Source organism: Schistocerca gregaria, chromosome 6 (genome assembly GCF_023897955.1).
Source record: "Schistocerca gregaria isolate iqSchGreg1 chromosome 6, iqSchGreg1.2, whole genome shotgun sequence".
NCBI classification, from domain to species: domain Eukaryota; kingdom Metazoa; phylum Arthropoda; class Insecta; order Orthoptera; family Acrididae; genus Schistocerca; species Schistocerca gregaria.
This window is the reverse complement of record NC_064925.1, coordinates 330304444-330326363: the sequence shown is the minus strand read 5'-3', so window position 1 is coordinate 330326363 and position 21920 is coordinate 330304444. Positions and strand designations below refer to the sequence as shown.

The 21920-nt window shown below is 44.1% G+C and overlaps 1 protein-coding gene across 1 annotated transcript in view; it reads right to left on the bottom strand.

The window, feature by feature from the left end:
* The window catches only part of LOC126278871 (nuclear receptor subfamily 2 group E member 1-like), a 163838-nt gene that overhangs the window by 71450 nt on the left and 70468 nt on the right, over window positions 1-21920 (bottom strand). Inside the window, exons 3-4 of the mRNA XM_049979146.1 lie at window positions 20985-21197; window positions 15269-15478 (exon numbers count right to left, since the gene is read on the bottom strand). Of these exons, the coding sequence (XP_049835103.1) occupies window positions 15269-15478; window positions 20985-21197 (423 nt within the window). The remainder of the gene's footprint in view (window positions 1-15268; window positions 15479-20984; window positions 21198-21920) is intronic.

The window sequence follows — 21920 nt, the reverse complement described above, 5'->3', positions numbered from 1 at the left end:
CAACAGAATATATTACGTCAGCCTTCAACAATGGAGAGTTCTGTGGTGCTGTTCTTCTGGACGTGATGAAGGCGTTCGATAGTGTATGGCATCAGGGCCTCATTTGGAAGCTTAGCGCCTTCGGATTCCCCAGGGCGTACGTCAAGCTCGTTGCCGCCTACCTCCACCAACGCACCTTTGCGGTCAGAGTAGGGGATGCACTTTCCACGGCTAGACCTATCCGTGCAGGGGTCCCACAGGGCTCAGTCCTCGGACCAGTCCTGTACTCCGTCTTTACATCGGACCTTCCGACACCACCAAGAGTCGACAAAGCCATTTACGCCGATGACACCATGATATACACGAGGGAGAAATGGCTTGAAGTCCTTGTCCCACGACTGCAGAGTGCCTGTTATGCCCTGGAGGAATGGGCAGGAAAGTGGCGCATCCGGTTCAACCCACAGAAGACTCAAACCATCATCTTCGCCAAGAGGAGACCTGGCCCTCGCCGACTTCGACATCTTCGGAACCTCCGACTTTATGGAACCGCACTGCAGTGGACGGACTCTGTTAAATACCTAGGAGTGACCATGGACAAACAAATTACATGGAAGCGCCACATCGACGACGTCCGCGCTAACGTGTCACGAAGGATAGGGGCACTTTTCCCCTTCATCAACGAAGGCTCGGACTTATCGATAGCCAACGGACTGTTGATATTCAGGATGTACATTCGCCCCATCTTTGACTATGCCTGTGAGGTATGGGGCAATGCAGCAAAGACACATCTTCAGCGCCTTCAATCGCTCCAGAATAAGATACTTCGCCGTGTTTTCCACGTTCCCCCGCAGTTTCCACACCGATACATTCATGAAGCAGCCGAAGAATTGGAGGTACCGCAGAGACATAAGCAGCTTGCACGACGATTTTATGCCAGGACTGAAACTTCGACCAACCCACTGATACGACACCTTGGAGCACCGCCTCAGCCAAGGGAACGCTATGCGCGACCCATTGCCATGCTTGAAAGGTAAAAATGTAAAAAGAAAACAATCCGAAATACGACGGAATCTGCACCCAAGATGGAAACTGATTCGTGCCCGCCCACACCCATGACACACAAACAAATAAAGATGTTCAACACAAACCTACCCCCCTGAGAGATGTAGGAAATGCTTACAAGTAAACCCTGCACCACCAAGCTGAAGCAGATCAGCCAGAAGAAATGCGGAAGTAGCGGGCGCGGACCTCAGATGGAACACACGACGCGGCGCGGACCGATTAGGGAGCGCCCAGCACGCAACAGAAGTGGAAACCGTAGTAACAGTCATGAGATGGAGTACCTAACATCTCATATCGGGTCTGACACACCTCAAATGACAACCACAACCGTTGAGGACAGCCAAAACCGGCGCCGGCGGCAGTCGGAACATCCGCGACTGGAGGGGTCCGTTGAAGCCGAGTCTGGCGGGCGCGGACCACAGATGGAACACTCGACTCGGCGCGGACCGATTAGGGAACGCCCAGCTCCTCCCAGGCATAAATACTGGACTCGATCGACCCAAGGACCAGTCTCAGGTAGCACCTGAAGAAGACAGCGAGGCACGCTGTTGAAATATCGTGCGAGAACGACGCGAACATCCGGCTGGATTCCCGAATATCCAAGATGTCAACAGATCGCCGGGAAAGTATGAAGAATTACATGGTTTTAATTAATTATAACGCATAAACTAGACTAGACCCGTGGTCTAGGGGTGCCGGCACGGTAGCTCAGCGTGTTCAGTCAGAGGGTTAGCAGTCCTCTGTAATAAAAAAACTGACCTAATCGATCAACAACGAACTTAAACGGATGTCTTACGACGTCCGCCCCGAACAGATGCAACGAACAATAGAAAAAAATAAAAAAAGGGGTAGCGTCTTCGATTCATAATCAAAACGTCTTTGGTCCCGGGTTCGATCCCCGCCACTGCCTAAATTTTGATAAATAATCAGCATTGGCGGCCGAAGACTTCCGGCATAGGAAGTCAGCCTCATTCTGCCAACGGCCTTGTCAAAGAGGGCGGAGGAGCGGATAGAGGTTCAGGGCACTCTCTTGTCCTAGGGGTGGGAAATTGTCCCTAAAGGCTGAATAATCAGCAATGATCAACGACATGAGGATGCAGAAGGCAATGGAAACCACTGCATTAAAGACACGTAATGTGTATCCACAGGACATGTGGCCTGTAGTTGAAGAAGTGTCATGATGATCTCTCCATTGGCAAAAGATTCCGGAATAGTCCCCCATTCGGATCTCCGGGAGGGGACTGGCAAGGTGGAGGTTACCATGAGAAAAAGATTGAATAATCAACGAAAGGATAACGTTCTACGAGTCGGGGCGTGGAATGTCAGAAGCTTGAACATGTTAAGGAAACTAGAAAATCTGAAAAGGGAAATGCAAAGGTTCAATCTAGATATAGTAGGGGTCAGTGAAGTGAAGTGGAAGGAAGACAAGGATTTCCGGTCAGATGAGTATCGGGTAATATCAACAGCAGCAGAAAATGGTAGAACAGGTGTAGGATTCGTTATGAATAGGAAGGTAGGGCAGAGGGTGTGTTACTGTAAACAGTTCAGTGATCGAGTTATTCTAATCAGAATCGACAGCAGACCAACACCGACAACGATAGTTCAGGTATAGGTGCCGACGTCGCAAGCTGAAGATGAACAGATAGAGAAAGTGTATGAGGATATTGAAAGGGTAATGCAGTATGTAAAGGGGGACGAAAATCTAATAGTCATCGGCGACTGGAATGCAGTTGTAGGGGAAGGAGTAGAAGAGAAGGTTACAGGAGAATATGGGCTTGGGACAAGGAATGAAAGAGGAGAAAGACTAATTGAGTTCTGTAACAAGTTTCAGTTAGTAATAGCGAATACCCTGTTCAAGAATCACAAGAGGAGGAGGTATACTTGGAAAAGGCCGGGAGATACGGGAAGATTTCAATTAGATTACATCATGGTCAGACAGAGATTCTGAAATCAGATATTGGATTGTAGGGCGTACCCAGGAGCAGATATAGACTCAGATCACAATATAGTAGTGATGAAGAGTAGGCTGAAGTTCAAGACATTAGTCAGGAAGAATCAATACGCAAAGAAGTGGGATACGGAAGTTCTAAGGAGTGACGAGATACGTTTGAAGTTCTCTAACACTATAGATACAGCAATAAGAAATAGCGCAGTAGGCAGTACAGTTGAAGAGGAATGGACATCTCTAAAAAGGGCCATTACAGAAGTTGGGAAGGAAAACATAGATACAAAGAAGGTAGCTGCGAAGAAACCATGGGTTACAGAAGAAATACTTCAGTTGATTGATGAAAGGAGGGAGTACAAACATGTTCGGGAAAATCAGGAATAGAGAAATACAAGTCGCTGAGGAATGAAATAAATAGGAAGTGCAGGGAAGCTAGGACGAAATGGCTGCAGGAAAAATGTGAAGACATCGAAAAAGATATGATTGTCGGAAGGACAGACTCAGCATACACGAAAGTCAAAACAACCTTTGGTGACATTAAAAGCAACGGTGGTAACGTTAAGAGTGCAACGGGAATTCCACTGTTAAATCTAGAGGAGAGAGCAGATAGGTGGAAAGAATACATTGAAAGCCTCTATGAGGGTGAAGATTTGTCTGATGTGATACAAGAAGAAACAGGAGTCGGTTTAGAAGAGATAGGGGATCCAGTATTAGAATCGGAATTTAAAAGAGCTTTGGAGGACTTACGGTCAAATAAGGCAGAAGGGATAGATAACATTGCATCAGAATTTCTAAAATCATTAGGGGAAGTGGCAACAAAACGACTATTCACGATGGTGTGTAGAATATATGAGTCTGGCGACGTACCATCTGACTTTCGGAAAAGCATCATCCACACAATTCCGAAGACGGCAACAGCTGACAAGTGCGAGAATTATCGTTTAACAGCTCATGCATCGAAGCTGCTCACAAGAATAACATACAGAAGAATGGAAAAGAAAATTGAGAATGCGCTAGGTGATGATCAGTTTGGCTTTAGGAAAAGTGAAGGCACGAGAGAGGCAATTCTGACGTTACGGCTAATAATGGAAGCAAGGCTAAAGAAAAATCAAGACACGTTCATAGGATTTGTCGACCTGGAAAAAGCGTTCGAGAATATAAAATGGTGCAAGCTGTTCAAGATTCTGAAAAAAAGTAGGGGTAAGCTATAGGGAGAGACGGGTCATATACAATATGTACAACAACCAAGAGGGAATAATAAGAGTGGACGATCAAGAACGAAGTGCTCGTATTAAGAAGGGAGTAAGACAAGGCTGTAGCCTTTCGCCCCTACTCTTCAATCTGTACATCGAGGAAGCAATGATGGAAATAAAAGAAAGGTTCAGGAGTGGAATTAAAATACAAGGTGAAAGGATATCAATGATACGATTCGCTGATGACATTGCTATCGTGAGTGAAAGTGAAGAAGAATTAAATGATCTGCTGAACGGAATGAACAGTCTAATGAGTACACAGTATGGTTTGAGAGTATATCGGGGAAAGACGAAGGTAATGAGAAGTAGTAGAAATGAGAACAGCGAGAAACTTAACATCAGGATTGATGGTCACGAAGTCAACGAAGTTAAGGAATTCTTTTACCTTGGCAGTAAAATAACCAATGACGGACGGAGCAAGGAAGACATCAAAAGCAGACTCGCTATGGCAAAAAAGGCATTTCTGGCCAAGAGAAGTCTACTAATATCAAATACCGGCCTTAATTTGAGGAAGAAATTTCTGAGGATGTACGTCTGGAGTATAGCATTGTGTGGGAAAACCGAAACAGAAGAGAATCGAAGCATTTGAGATGTGGTGCTATAGACGAATGTTGAAAATTAGGTGGACTGATAAGGTAAGGAGTGAGGAGATTCTACGCAGAATCGGAGAGGAAAGGAATATGTGGAAAACACTGATAAGGAGAAGGGACAGGATGATAGGACATCTGCTAAGACATGAGGGAATGACTTCCATGGTACTAGAGGGAGCTGTAGAGGGCAAAAACTGTAGAGGAAGACAGAGATTGGAATACATTCAGCAAATAATTGAGGACGTAGGTTGCAAGTGCTACTCTGAGATGAAGAGGTTAGCACAGGAAAGGAATTCGTGGCGGGCCGCATCAAACCAGTCAGTAGACTGATGACACAAAAAAAGAGCATAAAATAATGTCAACAATGTAAGGTCATAAATACCGGTATATAATAATTTACAAAATATTGAAATATCAGTCGAGAATTGCAGCGGCTGCGTTTGAGGAACAGGTGGCACCCACGCATTGCCGTCTACACCAGTAAGAGCAAACTCCAGTGAAACAGGGGGCAAACGTATAAGCGTTACACAGGCAGGAAATTCAAACAAATTCATATGCCGCAACCTTGAAAACGCCAAACATCAGTATCATCAATAGTACATGGGAACCATCCAGACTGCCTTATCTAATTATATTATGTATTATTCGATTACTGGATTCCTAAGAAAAAAATTTAATATATGAAAATGGGAACCAACTGTGTGAGGTTGTACAAATATCGATGTACCATTGTTGTCTTCAGTATTGCACTGAAATGAAATGGTCGTATGGAATTATTGGCCGAGAGACACCACCTAGGGTTGAAACTTCCTGGCAGATTTAAACTGTGTGCCGGACCGAGACTCGAACTCGGGACCTTTGCCTTTCGCGGGCAAAGGTCCCGAGTTCGAGTCTCGGTCCGGCACACAGTTTTAATCTGCCAGGAAGTTTCATATCACCACACACTCCGTTGCAGAGTGAAAATCTCATTCTGGAAACCACCTAGGGTTGTTCGGCCGCCTGGTGCACGATTTTTTATCTGACGCCACCTCGGAAATACAATACCCAGCCGCAGATGTGACCTTGAATCGACGATAGTCAGCCACTGTGACCACTCAGCTGTGGAAGCAGACAATGTTGCAATGATTTAAGGGGACGTGGCATGTGGACGTGAACGGTCTGTGTTTTTATGCTTCGCTTTCGGTGTGCGTTACCCGTGTCCTGAAATGCGGAGGAAGTTGTGGGTTTGTACCCTCAATGAGTGACATTAACTGAAGCTGTACAAGAAAATTTATTTAATTGTCAGTTGTAGTTTAAGAATTACAACATTTTGTCTAATAGATGGTTTTATAACGCTCGTTTCATTTCTGGTACTATTTTCTGGTGCATCATCATTCTAACAGAATTCATACAGAGGCAGGCTGCTGCTAACACTCATAGGAACACATTATGCCTCTCGTTTTGTAGTTTGTGGTGCACCTGAGGAATCAGAAAAATCTTTATAATACCAGATAATTATTTTGCTCAGAAATTGTATGCAGAATGACAAACATAGAAATTTTCATCAATATATTAGGCATAATACAATAAGATGCCATTCTTTACTTGGGAGAAATTTGGTGAACATATCTCAAACCATAGTGAAGATATACGTACCTAAAGTTCGGAAAATGTAGTTTCGAGAAAATGAGAAAAGACTGTTCGCAGTGCTTTTGACTCGCCGAATGCCTCTTTGAGAACATTGTAGCGCATATTCTTGCTGTCCAGCTGTTTCTTTATCCTCTACACTTTTTCAGGAGTCCTTTCCTTACTCTGAACTCTTCAGTAGTGGCCTCCGCTGCCTTTCAGCTTCAACTACTCGATGACGATATATGACAGTCGGAGGAACTATCATATTGTTTCCTGGTTAGATGACTAATTTGTCCGTTATTTTTGTCCTACTAATTGTACCATCATTGAAACAGATGACAGCAAATATCATACCTATTTTGAGTACCGTCCTTCCAACAAACACTGTTTTTGGTACTTGTTGCGACACACAACTGTTGAAACTCTTATTATGGTTCTGTGTGTGACCATGTAGACTTCTGCTAAATAATTTTGTATCTGCATCGTCCCCCTATAGTGACTTTATTGTTTGCATGACCGTGGCAGTGCGACAGTGAACTGAAAGGAGACGTGGCTGGTGTGCAGAGTTTTGTTCAAAGAGCCTTTAAGAACAAACAATTTGAAAGTTGATAATGCACACACTTTTGGAAACTGGAGAAATTTGTCTTTCAGATGGAGATAATTTTTTTTAAATACTTTTCAGTCATTTTCACGACCGGGTCACCTTAACATGATTATAATCCGAATGGTGTTTTGGTTAAACATGTTTGGTGGTTAATGAGTCTTTATTTGATAAGGCAATCTGGATGGCTGCCATATAGTACTGACGATAGTGATGTATGGCGTTTCCAGGGTTGCATCTTCTCAGGTTGTTTGAATCTCTTGATACCAGTTTTCTTGATTCCAATTTTCTGTTTCCTGATACCAGTTTCCTGTCGTATTTTAGACTGCCTTTTAAAATGACGGAATGTCGACGCGTGTAAGGCAATTTTGGAAATAATTATCAACCTGGTCAAGAGCTTGAGAGTAGTCAGGTACATCCAATGGCCGTTTCATCTCATAGTATTTTATGCAAATCGTAGCTCAGAATTTTGTAGATGGAATAGGAAAATATATATTATTTTGAGAATAAATAAAAAAATAAATGTTGCGTGACTAGGGCCTCCCGTTGGGTCGACCTTTCGCCGGATTTGACGCCACTTCAGCGACTTGCGCATCGATGGGGATGAAATGAAGATGATTAGGACAACATAACACCCAGTCCCTGAGCGGAGAAAATCTCCGACCCAGCCGGGAATCGAATCCGGGCCCTGAGGATTGACATTCTGTCGCGCTGACCCTCAGCTACCGGGGGCAAACATTTTGAGAATTATTGACATGAAGCTGCTGATTGGAAGAAATCTGGAAAGCGTTAAATGCATCGGAATGTACCATTCATAGACAGCTCGTGTGGTTGAGCTCACACGCACGTTGAAGCCGCCTCGAAGTGACGTATGGAGTGTGTGTTAACGGTGCTAAAACGTTAGTTGCATTCCTCTCATCAGTTGCTGTTCTTTTTCGTTGGCGTATTTTTATTCTTCACAGTTCCAGTTGCTTGGAATTTTAATGTTTGCAACGACAGATCATGTTAGATTGGCACGATCAGGATTCCTTTCAACATAAATCTGACATTCACCAAAATTGTAAATCGCATCCGCGTTTTGGATAGCTTCAGAAGTATGTTGTGTGATCACTCAGCTGAAGGGCTTCAAGCCCGAAGTTAAACTCAAGAACTACGCCTGAGTTACATGTTTCCTAATATTTCGTACATCAGTGCGTTCGTTTGTGGGATACGTAAAGTTTTTAGAGTTATGTAATTTAGTTTCACGTCACATTCCATTATCAGTCAATTCATTTTGTCATCTACGTGTCGTGGGATTTAGTTATACGATTTCAAAATGTTTATTTATCTTTGATTGATTACGTCATTATGAACTAGAAGGTGTATGTTAGACAAACCTAGAGATACGAAAAGAACAATTGTTAACGTAAAACTTTGTTGCGAAAAAATAAACAGCTTATTACTAAAAGCACATCTAATGAAAACTCTGTAATCTGATGAATTAATCTACAAGAGAGCCAAAAGTCACCAGTTCTCATCTCACGACAAAGGAATTTCCAAAAATTGGGACTATTATGGAGACTACAATAAACTTTCGGGAAGTCTAACAAAATGTAAGTACGTAACATTGTTGTGAGGTCTTCAGCTACATATCTGCGTGGATACTTTGCAAATCACACATTAGTGCCTGGCAGAGGGATAACCGAACCACCTTTACAAGAATTCTCTATTATTCCACCGGGTAGAAGAAACGAACACCTATATGTTTCCGGGCGAGATCTTATTTCCTTTATTTTATTGTGATGATCGTTTCTTCCTATGTAGGTCGGCGTCAACAAAATATTTTCTTATTCGGAGGAGAAAGTTGGTTTTTGACATTTCGTGAGAAGATTCCGCCGCAACGAAAAACGCCTTTGTTTTAATGGTGTCCATGCCAAATCCTGTATCACGTCCGTGACACTCTCTCCACTATTTCGCGATAATGCGAAACGTGCTGCTCTTCTTTGAATTTTCTCTATATAATCCGTTAATCCTATCTGATAAGGTACCTCGATCGCGCAGCAGTACTCCAAAGGAGGATAGACAAGCGTAGTCTTGGCAGTCTCTTTAATAGATCTGTTACATCTTCTAAGTGTTCTACGAATAAAACGCAGTCTTTTGTTTGCCTTCCCCACAGCATGTTCTATGTGTTCTCTCCCATTTAAATTGTTCGTAACTGCAATTCCTAGGTATTTAGCCGAATTTACGGCCTTTACAATTTACTGATTTATCGTATAACCGAAGTTTAACGGATTGCTTTTAGCACTCATGTGGATGTAAAGGGAGACCAAGGGATAAATACACTAAGGAGATTCAGGATGATGTAGGTTACAGTAATTTCTCAACGTGGATGACCTCACAATTTTCAGTATTTAGGGGCCACTGACAATTCTCGCTCCATTTAGTTATTTTTCCTAAATCGTTTTGCAATTTGTTTTGATCTGCTGATGAGTTTACTAGACGATAAACAACAGCATCATCTGCAAACAACCTAAGACGGCTGCTCAGATTGTCTCCTAATTCGTTTATATAAGTGAGGAACACAAGAGGGTCTATAACAATACCTTGAGGAACGCCAGAAATCACTTGTGTTTTCCTCGATGACTTTCGTCAATTACTACGAACTGTGACCTCTCTGACAGGAAATCACAAATCTAGTCACAAGACTGAGACGACATTCCACAAGCACGCAATTTCACTAAAAGCCGCTTGTGTGGTACAGTGTCAAAGGCCTTTTGGAAATCTAGAAATAGGGAATCAACTTGAAATCCCTTGTCAATGGCACTCAACACTTCGTGTGAGTAAAGAGCTAGTTGTGTTTCTCAGGAATGATGTTTTTTAAATCCGTGTTGACTGTGTGTCAATAGACCGTTCTCTTCGACGTAATTCATAATGTTCGAACACAATATATGATCCAAAATCCTGCTGCTTATCGACTTTAGCGCCACGGGCCTGTAATTTAGTGGATTACTCCTACTACCTTTCTTTAATATTGCTTTGACATGTGCAACTTTCCAGTCTCTGGGCACGGATCTTTCGTCGAGCGAGTGGTTGTATATGATTGTTAGGTATGCAGCTATTGCATCAGCATACTCTGAAAGGAACCAAACCGGTATACAGTCCGGACCAGAAGAGTTGCTTTTAGTAAGTGATTTAATTTGCTTCACTACTCCCTAGATGTCTAGGGATGTCTACTTATAAGTTACTCATGCCGACAGCTGTCCCTGGTCTGAGTTCTGGAATATTTATTTCGTCTTCTTTGGTGAAGGCCCACATCTTGAATCACATAAGATGTCATCTCATATTTTTATTAATTTGCATTTTTTAAATTTTTAGTATGTAGGTTAACAAGTGAATCATCGCCTAGACTCAGTGCCTCTTAGGTTTAACAGTTCGATTAAGAAAGCACAGTGAAAAAAGGAATAGTTGAGACAAGTATTGTGCTCGTCAGACAGTTCGTGCGTGTTTTGCTACAGTGAACCGTTGCGTGGTGTTCACATGATCAAAGCGTGGCAGGCAGGTGTAGAAATTGTGCTAAAGGGACGCCAACGTAGCAGTCCGAGGGTGGCGACGATCACAGAGGGATGAAATAGAGTGTCTGAAGAGATGAGAGTGCTACAGTGAATGACCAGCGGACACGATTAGGAGAATGTGTGCAGAAATGACAAAAATTAACGGTTATAATAAAAATATGTTGTGGTCTGATGGTTCATTTAAGTCAAAGGTAGTCAACGTTTTTTACCTCCCACACACTTTTGTATTTTTGTTAGAAGTAAAATTTTCTAACCCCCCACCATTTCCTCGGCAATAGTGTTTTATAAGGCAGGGAACTAACTTAACTTTACAAAATCTATAAGGCAAAGTAACAGCAAGTTAAATCACATAATAATAACTAGGTTAGCGCTCGCTGCTTCGCTCGCATGGAGTGTATGGCCTTCAGAGATTTTTTTCTTTTTTTTTTAAATCAAATTTTTATGTTGTTAACAAGTTGCGACAGCATCTAAACTTTTCACGCTAGTTAAGGCCATATAAGTATAGTCTTCTGCGAAGCCAGAGTCCAAAGTTTTTGTTAATTATACCTTTAGCGCTCTTGTGGACATATTTCCATAGCAAAGCAACTTGCATCCATAACAAATATTTATTTATATTTAACTGAGAAGTAAAATACCAGTTGTCATAAATTTAGCTTTAAAATTTTTAAATATAACTTAAAGTTTTTTTTAAAAAAATTCATCCCCTCTTGCGCTCTCTTAGGGGTTGAATTTCCAAAAACACTGAAACACGAACTTATTTTATTTCTAGCCGAGAAGTCAAATACCAATTACCATATATGTAGCCTCAAAAATCCTTTACTAGTTCTTTAGTGTTATTTATTTTGAAAAGAACTTTCACCCACTATTTTACTCTCTCAGTAGTTGAATCTTCGAAAACGCTGAAGTACATTTTTTTTTTATTATTATTGTTCTCTGACTGAGAAACCAAATACCACTTTTCGTAGTTCTAGCTTTAAAATTCCTTTCATAGAGACATACTTTGAAAAAGCCTATCATCCCCTATTTTACCCCCTAAGGAGTGGAATTTCGGACAATCCCTCGTTAAGCGATACCTACAGTATAAGATCCACACCCTCTCCAAACTTCAAGTTTCTGTCCTTAGCGGTTTGGGCTGGGCGATGATGAGTCAGTGAATCACTCTGATCCATCAACACTCTGAAGGTCCACTGATTACAGAATGCCTCCAGATGTGCTTCGGATACTACTACTGGTATCCCAGAAATCGATCAAAGCGTAGACAGTTTGAGACATTACTCCCATGGAGAAAAGTCGGCATGGTGTCTGTTGTATTCAATCCCGATGCATTTTCTGTGTTTCATCAACACTCTGAAGGTCCACAGATTACAGAATGCCTCCAGATGTGCTTCGGATACTACTACTGGTCATCCAGGAATCGATAAAAGCGTTGAAAGTTTGGGACATTTCTACCATAGAGAAAAGTCCGCATGGTGCTTGTTGTATTCAATCCCGATCCTTAGCGGTTTTGGCTGGGCGATGATGAGTCAGTGAATCACTCTGATCCTGTTCCACCACCTTAGGAGTTGATTATCCAAAAAACAGTGGAACATGTATTTTTAAATCTCTACCCGAGAAGACAAACACCAATTTACAAAGATTTAGCTTTAAAAATGGTTTCTCAATGCAATATTTTCATAAAACCTTTCACCCTTTTTCACCTCTTTAGGGATCGAATTTCCAAAAACAGTGAAACACGTAATTTTCGTAGGTCTAGTTTCAAAATTGCCTTAATAGAGACATTTTTCAAAAAAAACTTTCATCTTCTATTTCATCTCCTTGGGGTCAGAATTTTGAAAGATTCCTTCTTAAACAAAGCGTGCAGTATAAGATCCATACCTTCTTCAAATTTCAAGTTTCAATGCTTAGCGTTTTGGGCTAGGCGATGATGCGTCAGTCAATCTGTTGGTCAGGATACTGCCTTTTGTGTATAGAGATTACACTTGCCAAATACTTTGTGCGAAAATTTTATGGAAACCTAATGCAAATGTTTTTAAAACCCTTAGCGCATATTGATGATGATGAGGTCCCATATTACGAGGAGCGTAGGGGACGATGCGGGAGACCCACACCGCCGTACTAGGCAAGGTCCTGGTGGAGGTGGTTTGCCATTGCCTTCCTCCGACCGGAATGGGGATGAATGACGATGATGCATACGACACGACAACACCCAGTCATCTCGAGGTGCTTATTGGCCACCATGGAAGTTAGTATGTCCGCTAGTACGCAGCAGGGACCAGGCTGACACTTACTGATTCACGGGAGATTACCGGAATGTTTAACTCTGTGTCTATCATTCTTGAGTGAAACATCATGGGGGGAAATCTGCTATGGATTGCGGCTGCACTCCGGCCGCTGGGAAGATAACACCTTCCCTACTAGTAAGGCCAGGTGAAAGACGTCTGTATTGTGCAACGACTTGATGAATGTGGAAGGAGGACTTACCTACGTGTTCAAGTACAAAAGCCTTGGTTCTGCTAGATAGAACAAAGTAAACGTGTCCATGGTAATATCTGTTGCGGAGTTTAGGCGATACCTGGAGTAATTACAGAACAGTAGCAATTCCGGGAGCTCTGAGGCTGTTTGCGTATGCTAGACGGATGTGAATTTTTTAGTAGTAAAAGTGTTGCTTTGCTTTTGTAAGACGATAGCTGTGGTTTCAGGACAACGGCTATGTTGCAAATTCACCTGGGAGGAACTAACACGGCAGTGGGAGACGGCACTGGAGACAAGTGAGCAGTGGGCGCTCGGTTTTATGGATTTTGGCGATATAGCCAGTTAAAAGAGGATGCGAGAGAGAAGTGTGTCCGAGTGAGGGGGGGATGTTGACTGTCACGGTTACGCTGGGATCGGTGGCTACAAGTGTGATTACGGAGTGCAGACTACAGAATCAGCGAAAAGGAAGAGATTGCTGTTCGGACTGGAGGAGCGGAAACAGGGAGAGACGCAATGGTCACAGTGAAAGGTAGAGAGCCGAATGAAAATTTCTGTGGTTTATTTGCAAGTGGGAGGACGTAAATTTATTCGATGGAAGACTGGAGAATATTTGTTCCTAACTCTTTTACTGAGGATAAAGTGAACCTTACATGTTGTTGCTGTTGTTGTGGTCTTCAGTCCTGAGACTGGTTTGATGCAGCTCTCCATGCTAATCTATCCTGTGCAAGCTCCTTCATCTCCCAATACCTACTGCAACCTACATTCTTCTGAATCTGCTTACTGTATTCATCTCTTGGTCTCCCTCTATGATTTGTACCCGACACGCTGCCCTCCAATGCTAAATTTCTGATCCCTTGATGCCTCAGGACATGTCCTACCAACCGATCCCTTCTTCTGGTCAAGTTGTGCCACAAACTTCTCTTCTCCCCAATCCTATTCAGTACCTCCTCATTAGTTATGTGATCCACCCATCTAATCTTCAACATTCTTCTGTAGCACCACACTTCGAGAGCTTCTATTCTCTGCTTGTCCAAACTATTTATTCATGTTTCACTTCCATACATGGCTACACTCCATACAAATACTTTCAGAAACGACTTCCTGACACTTAAATCTATACTCAATGTTATCAAATTTCTCTTCTTCAAAAACGCTTTGCTTCCCATTGCCATTCTACATTTTATATCCTCTCTACTTCGACCATCATCAGTTATTTTGCTCCCCAGATAGCAAAACTCCTTTACTACTTTAAGTGTCTCATTTCCTAATCTAATTCCTTCAGCATCACCCGACTTAATTCGACTACATTCCATTATCCTCGTTTTGCTTTTGTTGATGTTCATGTTATATCCTCCTTTCAAGACACTATCCATTCCGTTTAACTGCTCTTCCAAGTCCTTCGCTGTCTCTGGTAGAATTACAATGTCATCGGCGAACCTCAAAGTTTTTATTTCTTCTCCCTGGATTTTAATATCTACTCCAAACGTTTCTTTTGTTTCCTTTACTGCTTGATCAATATACAGATTGAATAGTATCGGGGAGAGGCTACAACTCTGTCTCACTCCCTTCCCAACTACTGCTTCCCTTTCATGCCCCTCGACTATTACAACTGCCATCTGGTTTATGTACAAATTGTAAATAGCCTTTCGTTCCCTGTATTTAAACCCTGCCACCTTTAGAATTTGAAAGAGAGTATTCCAGTCAACATTGTCAAAAGCTTTCTCTAAGTCTAGAAATGCTAGAACGTAGGTTTGCCTTTCCTTAATCTTTCTTCTGAGATAAGTCGTAAGGTCAGTATTGCCTCACGTGTTCCAACATTTCTACGGAATCCAAATTGATCTTCCTCGAGGTCGGCTTCTACCAGTTTTTCCATTCGTCTGTAAAGAATTCGCGTTAGTATTTTTCAGCTGTGACTTATTAAATTGATTGTTCGGTAATTTTCACATCTGTCAACGCCTGCTTTCTTTGGGATTGGAATTATTATATTCTTCTTGAAGTCTGAGGGAATTTCGCTTGCTTCGTACATCTTGCTCAGCAGATGGTAGAGTTTTGTCAGGGCTGGCTCTCCCAAGGCCGTCAGTAGTTGTAATGGAATGTTGTCTACTCCCGGGGCCTTGTTATAATAGCATTAATTATCAGATATTAATGAAACAGCATCACTTTTAATTTACGCCGGTTTTATGGTGGCAGGAACGTGCTGTGCTCACCTTTGTCGTGGCGGCCAGCCTCCTCTGAGCTGGTGACCTCGTCCTCGTTGCTGCTGGCGCCGCCCCCGCAGGTGCTGCCGGTGGTGGAGGGGCAGACGGGCGCCGGGGGCGGCACGTGGTGGACGCCGTGGGCGGCGGAGATGGAGCCGGGGGACACGCCCACCAGCGGCGTGGGCGGCTGCAGCAGCGGCAGCAGGTGCACGGGCAGGCCTGCGCACGAGATATCATCTGGCTGCCGCAAGGAGCTCAGGAATGCAAAGACACGTTGCTACACAGCCCGAAGGCGTATTATTGTGGATGAAGGTAGTGAGTACAATCTGGTAATCGCGCGCTGTTATAGAACACCCGCCTCAGCAACTGTAGTGCTCAAAATGGCTCAAATGCCTCTGAGCAGTATGGGACTTAACTTCTGAGGTCATCAGTGCTCTAGACCTTAGAACTACTTAAAGCTAACTAACCTAGGGACAGGGACATCACACACATCCATGCCCGAGGCAGGATTCGAACCTGCGACCGTAGCGGTAGCGCGACTTCAGACTGTAGCGCCTAGAACCGCTCGGCCACTCGGGCCCGCTGTAGTGCTCAAGAATCAATATTCCGCAACACTCCTGACGATATGTGGCAGAGAGTACTACTGGTACTTCTTTTCGTATTCAATTCTCGAATGGTTCAGCGAAAGACCGACTGTCGCCTTTCAAGGAGGAGGAGGAGGAGGAAGTGTCTGACGAGGTAGTTATCGGCGGAGCACAAGCTCGGAGGACGGCCGGTGTGGCCGAGCGGTTCTAGGCGCTTCAGTCTGGAACCGCGCGACCGCTACGGTCGCATGTTCGAATCCTGCCTCGGGCATATCCTTAGGTTAGGTTTAAGTAGTTATAAGTTCTAGGGAACTGATGACCTCAGATGTTAAGTCCCATAGCGCTCAGAGCAATTTTGAACAAGCTCGGATTAGGGAAAGATGGGAAAGGTAACCAGCAGTGCCCTTTCAAAGGAATCATCCCGGCATTTGCTTGAAGCGATATTAGGAAGTCACGGAAAACCTAAATCAGAATGACCGGACACGGGCCTGAACCGCCCCCCCCCCCCCTCGCCCCGAATGTGAGTCCAGTGTGATAACCACCGCCACCTCGCTCGGTTGGTTTCACCTTTCAAGAAAAATGGTTACTGCAGCAAAGAAATAAGGAGCTAGAGCGAACACTCCGTTCAACAAGAGAGAAGGTCAGTTCTAATGACGAAACTAATGGTAAAATTTTCCTCCGGTTCGCTAACAAAACTACATATCAGATCGAGAAAGTCTTGCACAAGTTTGTGGTTGAGACGATCTTGAGACCCACAAGGAAAATAAAAGAATACTTAAAAACGAAAATATATACAGCACCCACTAGCTACGCCGGTGGTATACAAAATTCTTTGTAGTCGTGGGTGAGCGTACACTTGCATCACAAAAGGAAGTATTAACACCCGCTTCGTTGAATACAGTAGAAACGGCTACCTGAAACATACTGGCAAATCGGCCGTAGTCGAACATGTCTTCCGAGATAGAAACCACGCAATAAAATTTGGTGAGACAAACATTTTGCAAAAGGCAACGCTATATCCACTCGGACATGTGTAGGCAAGCCACAGAGATTCACAAACACCATAATACTTTTAACTGAAAAGAAGGTGTCAAATTGGAGAATTGTGATAGCGACAACAGAATTACGATCGATTACCGATGGCGCCAGCCAGAGATAATAACGCAAACAGCATAAAGTGACAATTGGTGGCTCTATAAATTCGGAACCCTTAGAACCGCTGTTTCTGTTGCCGCTTCATCTCCGAAGACCTCTTCCGCAGTCGGAGACAAGACGCCGAGGGAAAGCTTTATACAGGATGAACATAAATAAAAGCGACAAACTGCAGAGAGAGATTCCTCACTGGAAATGGAGGAAAATATTTCCTATGGACTTATGACCGGGAAATGCATCGTTGTCACGTCAGATGGCGCTGACGAATGGCAGTTCCTCTGACCACGTGCTGTGGGTTCCTTGCCTGTAGCAGGCTGTGTAACAGCAGAATGGTGCGGTATTTACGTCGGGAACAAGCCGAGATGGTATTTGTCTGCGGCCAAGCAGCAAAGTTGTATCAAAACAAGTATCTTCACAGACAACAATCACATTAAACGACATTTCAAGCCGTTTCTGTGTTATCTTGGGTTCTTTCAGACATACGAACGTGCTGTGTGGCGCCGGACTGTGCCTAAATCAGAGTTGGAGGTGCTTTTCTACAGGATGCTGAGACGAACTCTTGTACAAATGGCCCGCCAACATACTGTAAGCCAAAGTACGACGATTATATGTAACCTGCTTAGCAACCGCTACTATCGCTATCCCATGGACGCCACTCTCAACGTATGTTGTGACATGGATGCGACGCAGCTCTGTACTATGCTCCGGTACTATTTGTTGTCGTGCAACGCACACCGTCCATTTCCGGACACTTAGTCATAGAACTTTTTTTCCCCGATTTCCAGGTAGGAATCCGCCCTTGCAGATTGTTGGGTTTGTTAATTTCACCCTGTCTATCGACGAAGGCCTCTAGGGCCGGAAGATTTAACGAAATGTTGGTACGCCATATCTGCTCCAATTTTCTCTGAGTTTCTCAACTTGGTTCTTTAGTTAGATTAGGTCGGATGATTTAATTTGTTGCTTCCGCGCTCGGAATTTTAGCAGCACAGTTCGTAATCAACAACGCCTCTATCGTAACGTGCTTGATAAGTATCTCCGCGATCTCTCTGCCAGTAAAAGAATCCATGATTACGTGCGACGCTCTTCTTGGGGTATTTTCAGTTTCCTATATTAAGGAATAATTCAGGGTAAAATCAGTATTCGAGAAACACTTAAACGAGGGCTACACCTGTCATCATTGAATTACATTTCCGTAGGACTTACCCAAAAGGTTTCTTGAATTGAGGGAGACGAAATGTGTGTGAAATCTTATGGGACTTAACTGCTAAGGTCATCAGTCCCTAAGCTTACACACTACTTAACCTAAATTATCCTAAGGGCAAACGCACACACACGCATGTCCAAGTGAGGACTCCAACCTCCGCCGGGACCAGACTTGAAATAGCTAAGTGTAGACTAAGAGGGTCAAGTGATTAAAAACAAATTGCTGGGACACGCATCCACGTCAGATCGTTGTGACCATCTTCTCTGGAAATTGAGATAATGAGTTAGTTAGAGAGGCAAGGGCCTTGCCACAGTGGTAACACCGGCTTCCGTCAGATCACCGAAGTTAAGCGCTGTCGGACTGGGCTAGCACTTTGCACTCAGCCCTCGTGAGGCAAAATGAGGAGCTACTTGACTGACAAGTCAGGTAGAGACGTTTGTGGTGTATACACTGACAGAAAAAAAAATCCCAGCAACAAGGAGTTGTGTGACATAAACTAAATTGGTAGGCGTGATTCTACAACTTCAAGATGATGTCTATTTATTTTTACGCCAGTCGCATAAGAGTGGCGCTGGTAGCTCCACTATGAGGATCCAAATCAGGTTTGCTTTCAATACGCGCTGTAACGGTCGTGAGCGTTAGTTACCTTTGAGATTGGACACGGTGAGTTGCTGTTAATGAAGAATACCTTTCAATCGGCAATGACGCCATAGTCAACACCTCACTGAGTTTGAACGAAGTCGTCTAACAGGGCCACAAGAAGCTGGATCCTCCTTCTGCGATACTGTAAAGAGTCCATGCAGGAATGTACCCACTGTATGTGATTGCTAGCAGCGGTGGTCACGGGAATGTACGGTCCCAAGAAGACCGGGTTCCGGAACCCCACGTGGTACTACCGAGACGGAAGGCCATCGCCGTATGGCTTTGGCGCATCGCACTGCATCTGCAGCAGTTGCACAGTGACAACGAACTGTTACGAATTGGTTACTGATGTCCTGTAGCGTGCATTCCACTGACCTCAAACCAACGCAATATGCGACTTCAGTGATGTCGAGCGACGGATCATTGGGCAGTGTGAAGATCTGTAGTGGTTTCTGATGATAGCTTGTTCTGCCTCAGTGTCCGCCTCCGTAGCCTAGCGGTGCCATTTCCGCATACCACGCAGGGGGGTACGGGTTCGATTCCCGGCAGAGGACTGGGTGCGTGTGTCCTTCATCAACATTTTCATCATCATTGAACCGCAAGTCGCCGAAGTAGCGTCAACTAAAAAGGACTTGCAATACGGTGGCCGAAATCCCCAACATGGGGCCTTCCAGCCAACAATGCCATGTGCTCATTTCATTCATTTTCTGCCTCCGTGCCAGTGATGGCCTTGCGTTGGTTCGGAGGTGGCCAGATTAGGGCCTGCAACCAATCTGAAAATGGTTCAAATGGCTCTGACCGCTATCGGACTTAACATCCGAGGTCATCAGTCCCCTAGAACTTAGAACTACTTAAACCTAACTAACCTAAGAACATCACACACAGCCATGCCCGAGGCAGGATTCGAACCTGCGACCGTAGCGGTCTCGCGGTTCCAGACTGAAGCTCCAAGAACCGCTCGGCCACCCCGGCCGGCTGCAACCAATCTGATTGCGTGCTAAACCCACTGGACTTACACCTAGAGTTATGGTCTGGGGTATGATTTCATGTGATAGCAGGAGCTCTCTCGCAGTTATTTCACACAAATATTGTGCTGCAATTTATGAACAGCGTTCCAGGGCGTGTTTTCCGACAGGATAATGCTCGCCCACATACCGCTGTTGTAACCCAGCATGCTCTACAGAGTGCCGGCATATTGCCTTGGCCTGCTCGATCACCAGATCTGTCTCCAATCCTTATCGTATCAGGTGTGGCCAGAAAGCCACCTACAGCCAGCATTAACCCAAGTGCAACAGGCATGGAAGTCCGTCCCACAAACTGACATCCGGCACCTGTACGACACGATGCATGCACGTCTGGAGGCTTGCATTTAACATTCTGGCGCTTACACCGGTTATTAATGGACCAGCATTTCCCATCTGCAATAGCTTATCTAGCGCTTACAGTAACCTATCTTGCAATGCTAATCTATTAAATATGTTACCTAGACAAATGTAAGCTCGAAATTTCATTTCTCTACATTAATATTTTTTGTTGTTCTGATTTTTTTCGTCTGAGTATTAGGAGTTCTAAGAAGTAACAAAAATGTATCCAGAGTTAATTTGTCACGCTGTAGCGGAGTATATAACGATTGGAGCTTTCATAAGAGGCTAAAACTATGTGCAAAACAAGGTTCCGAGCCTTTCACTTTAGCAGGCAAGTGCTCCACCGACTGAGTCATCCAAGGACAACTGACGACACTCCTTCACAGGAGATAGGGTACTGACGAAAGCAAAGATGCGAGGCAGGCCGTCAGTCGTGCTTGGATAAGACGGTGGAGCACTTGTCAAAATGTCTCAGTCTCCAGACCAGGTGTGGCCAGAAAGTTTCAACAAAAGTTTATGTCTTCTGACATCTTGTTTCTAAACACCATGTACGTAAAAGGTCAGTTTAGCGATGGACCACCAATGTAAATTGTATAATGTAATGTGGTGTGAACACAGGATATTTGAGGCTAAAATCGTTTTTAGTACTAAAAATGGATCTGTTATCTTCGTGGGTGGAAGTGATGCACAAAGAATGCTGATTTTCTTCCGGGGATGGACCAGCATATGACAGGCAAGCGCTGCTAGGCTCTTTTTTCCCTTCTGGGAAACACACATACCAGCATGTTGTTGGGTGAAGACGTGATGCGTCGGCAAGGCGAGCGCAGGGTAGAGCAGTCCAGGGTCGAGCGTGAGCTGCGGGGGCGGCTGCGGAGGCGGTTGCGGGGGCGGCAGGCCGAGTCCGAGGCCGAGGCCCAGTCCCAGCCCGAGGCGCGGGGGCGGCTGCGGCGGCGGGCGCGACACCAGCCGGGGGGCGCGCTCGTGCTGCACCGCTGTGGACAGGCGGGAAACGTGCAGCGTCACTGCAGCACCACCGTGCTGTACTGCTGTTAACAGAGGTACGTCTGAAGGTACTACATACACATATCAACAAAAGGTTTGCATCGAACCTTTATTTCGAAACTCATGGCAAAGAAAAAAAATGGATTCTGAGGCATTCATTTGGAATGTGTCCAGATTACAGAAACAAATAAATACATAAAGAAAATAACTGTGCACAGACAAAATCGTCTGTTTCACATGGGTAGTTTTCGACGGAGTCTCTGAGCAACATCAATACGTGGTGGTGCGTCCCTCGCTCCAATGCATTCTTAAATCCATTGTGGCATACCATCAATAAAATTATCACGCCATCAGTGGCCCAAACTGTGCTTCTCTTTGAAACATCCCCATAGAAAAATTTATATTTTACTGTGCTCGAAAACCTCTACGTTATGTTATTTTCAAACAGCTGAGGAGAACTGAACGTACTCAGACATTTCTCTCTTTACTTATTCCGGTCATCACTAATCTGACACACAATATTTTTAGAACAACGCAATCTGACTTTCAATAATCCCTACAAAAGAATGGCCCTGACTAACAATGACATATACCTTTCATAAATCACTTACCTCACAAAAATCTTCGTTACTCGAACTACTGCAATACAGTGCCAATACTGCCAGCTGAATAAAAGATTCTAACTACTGAAGGCATTACGTAAGTTCATGACA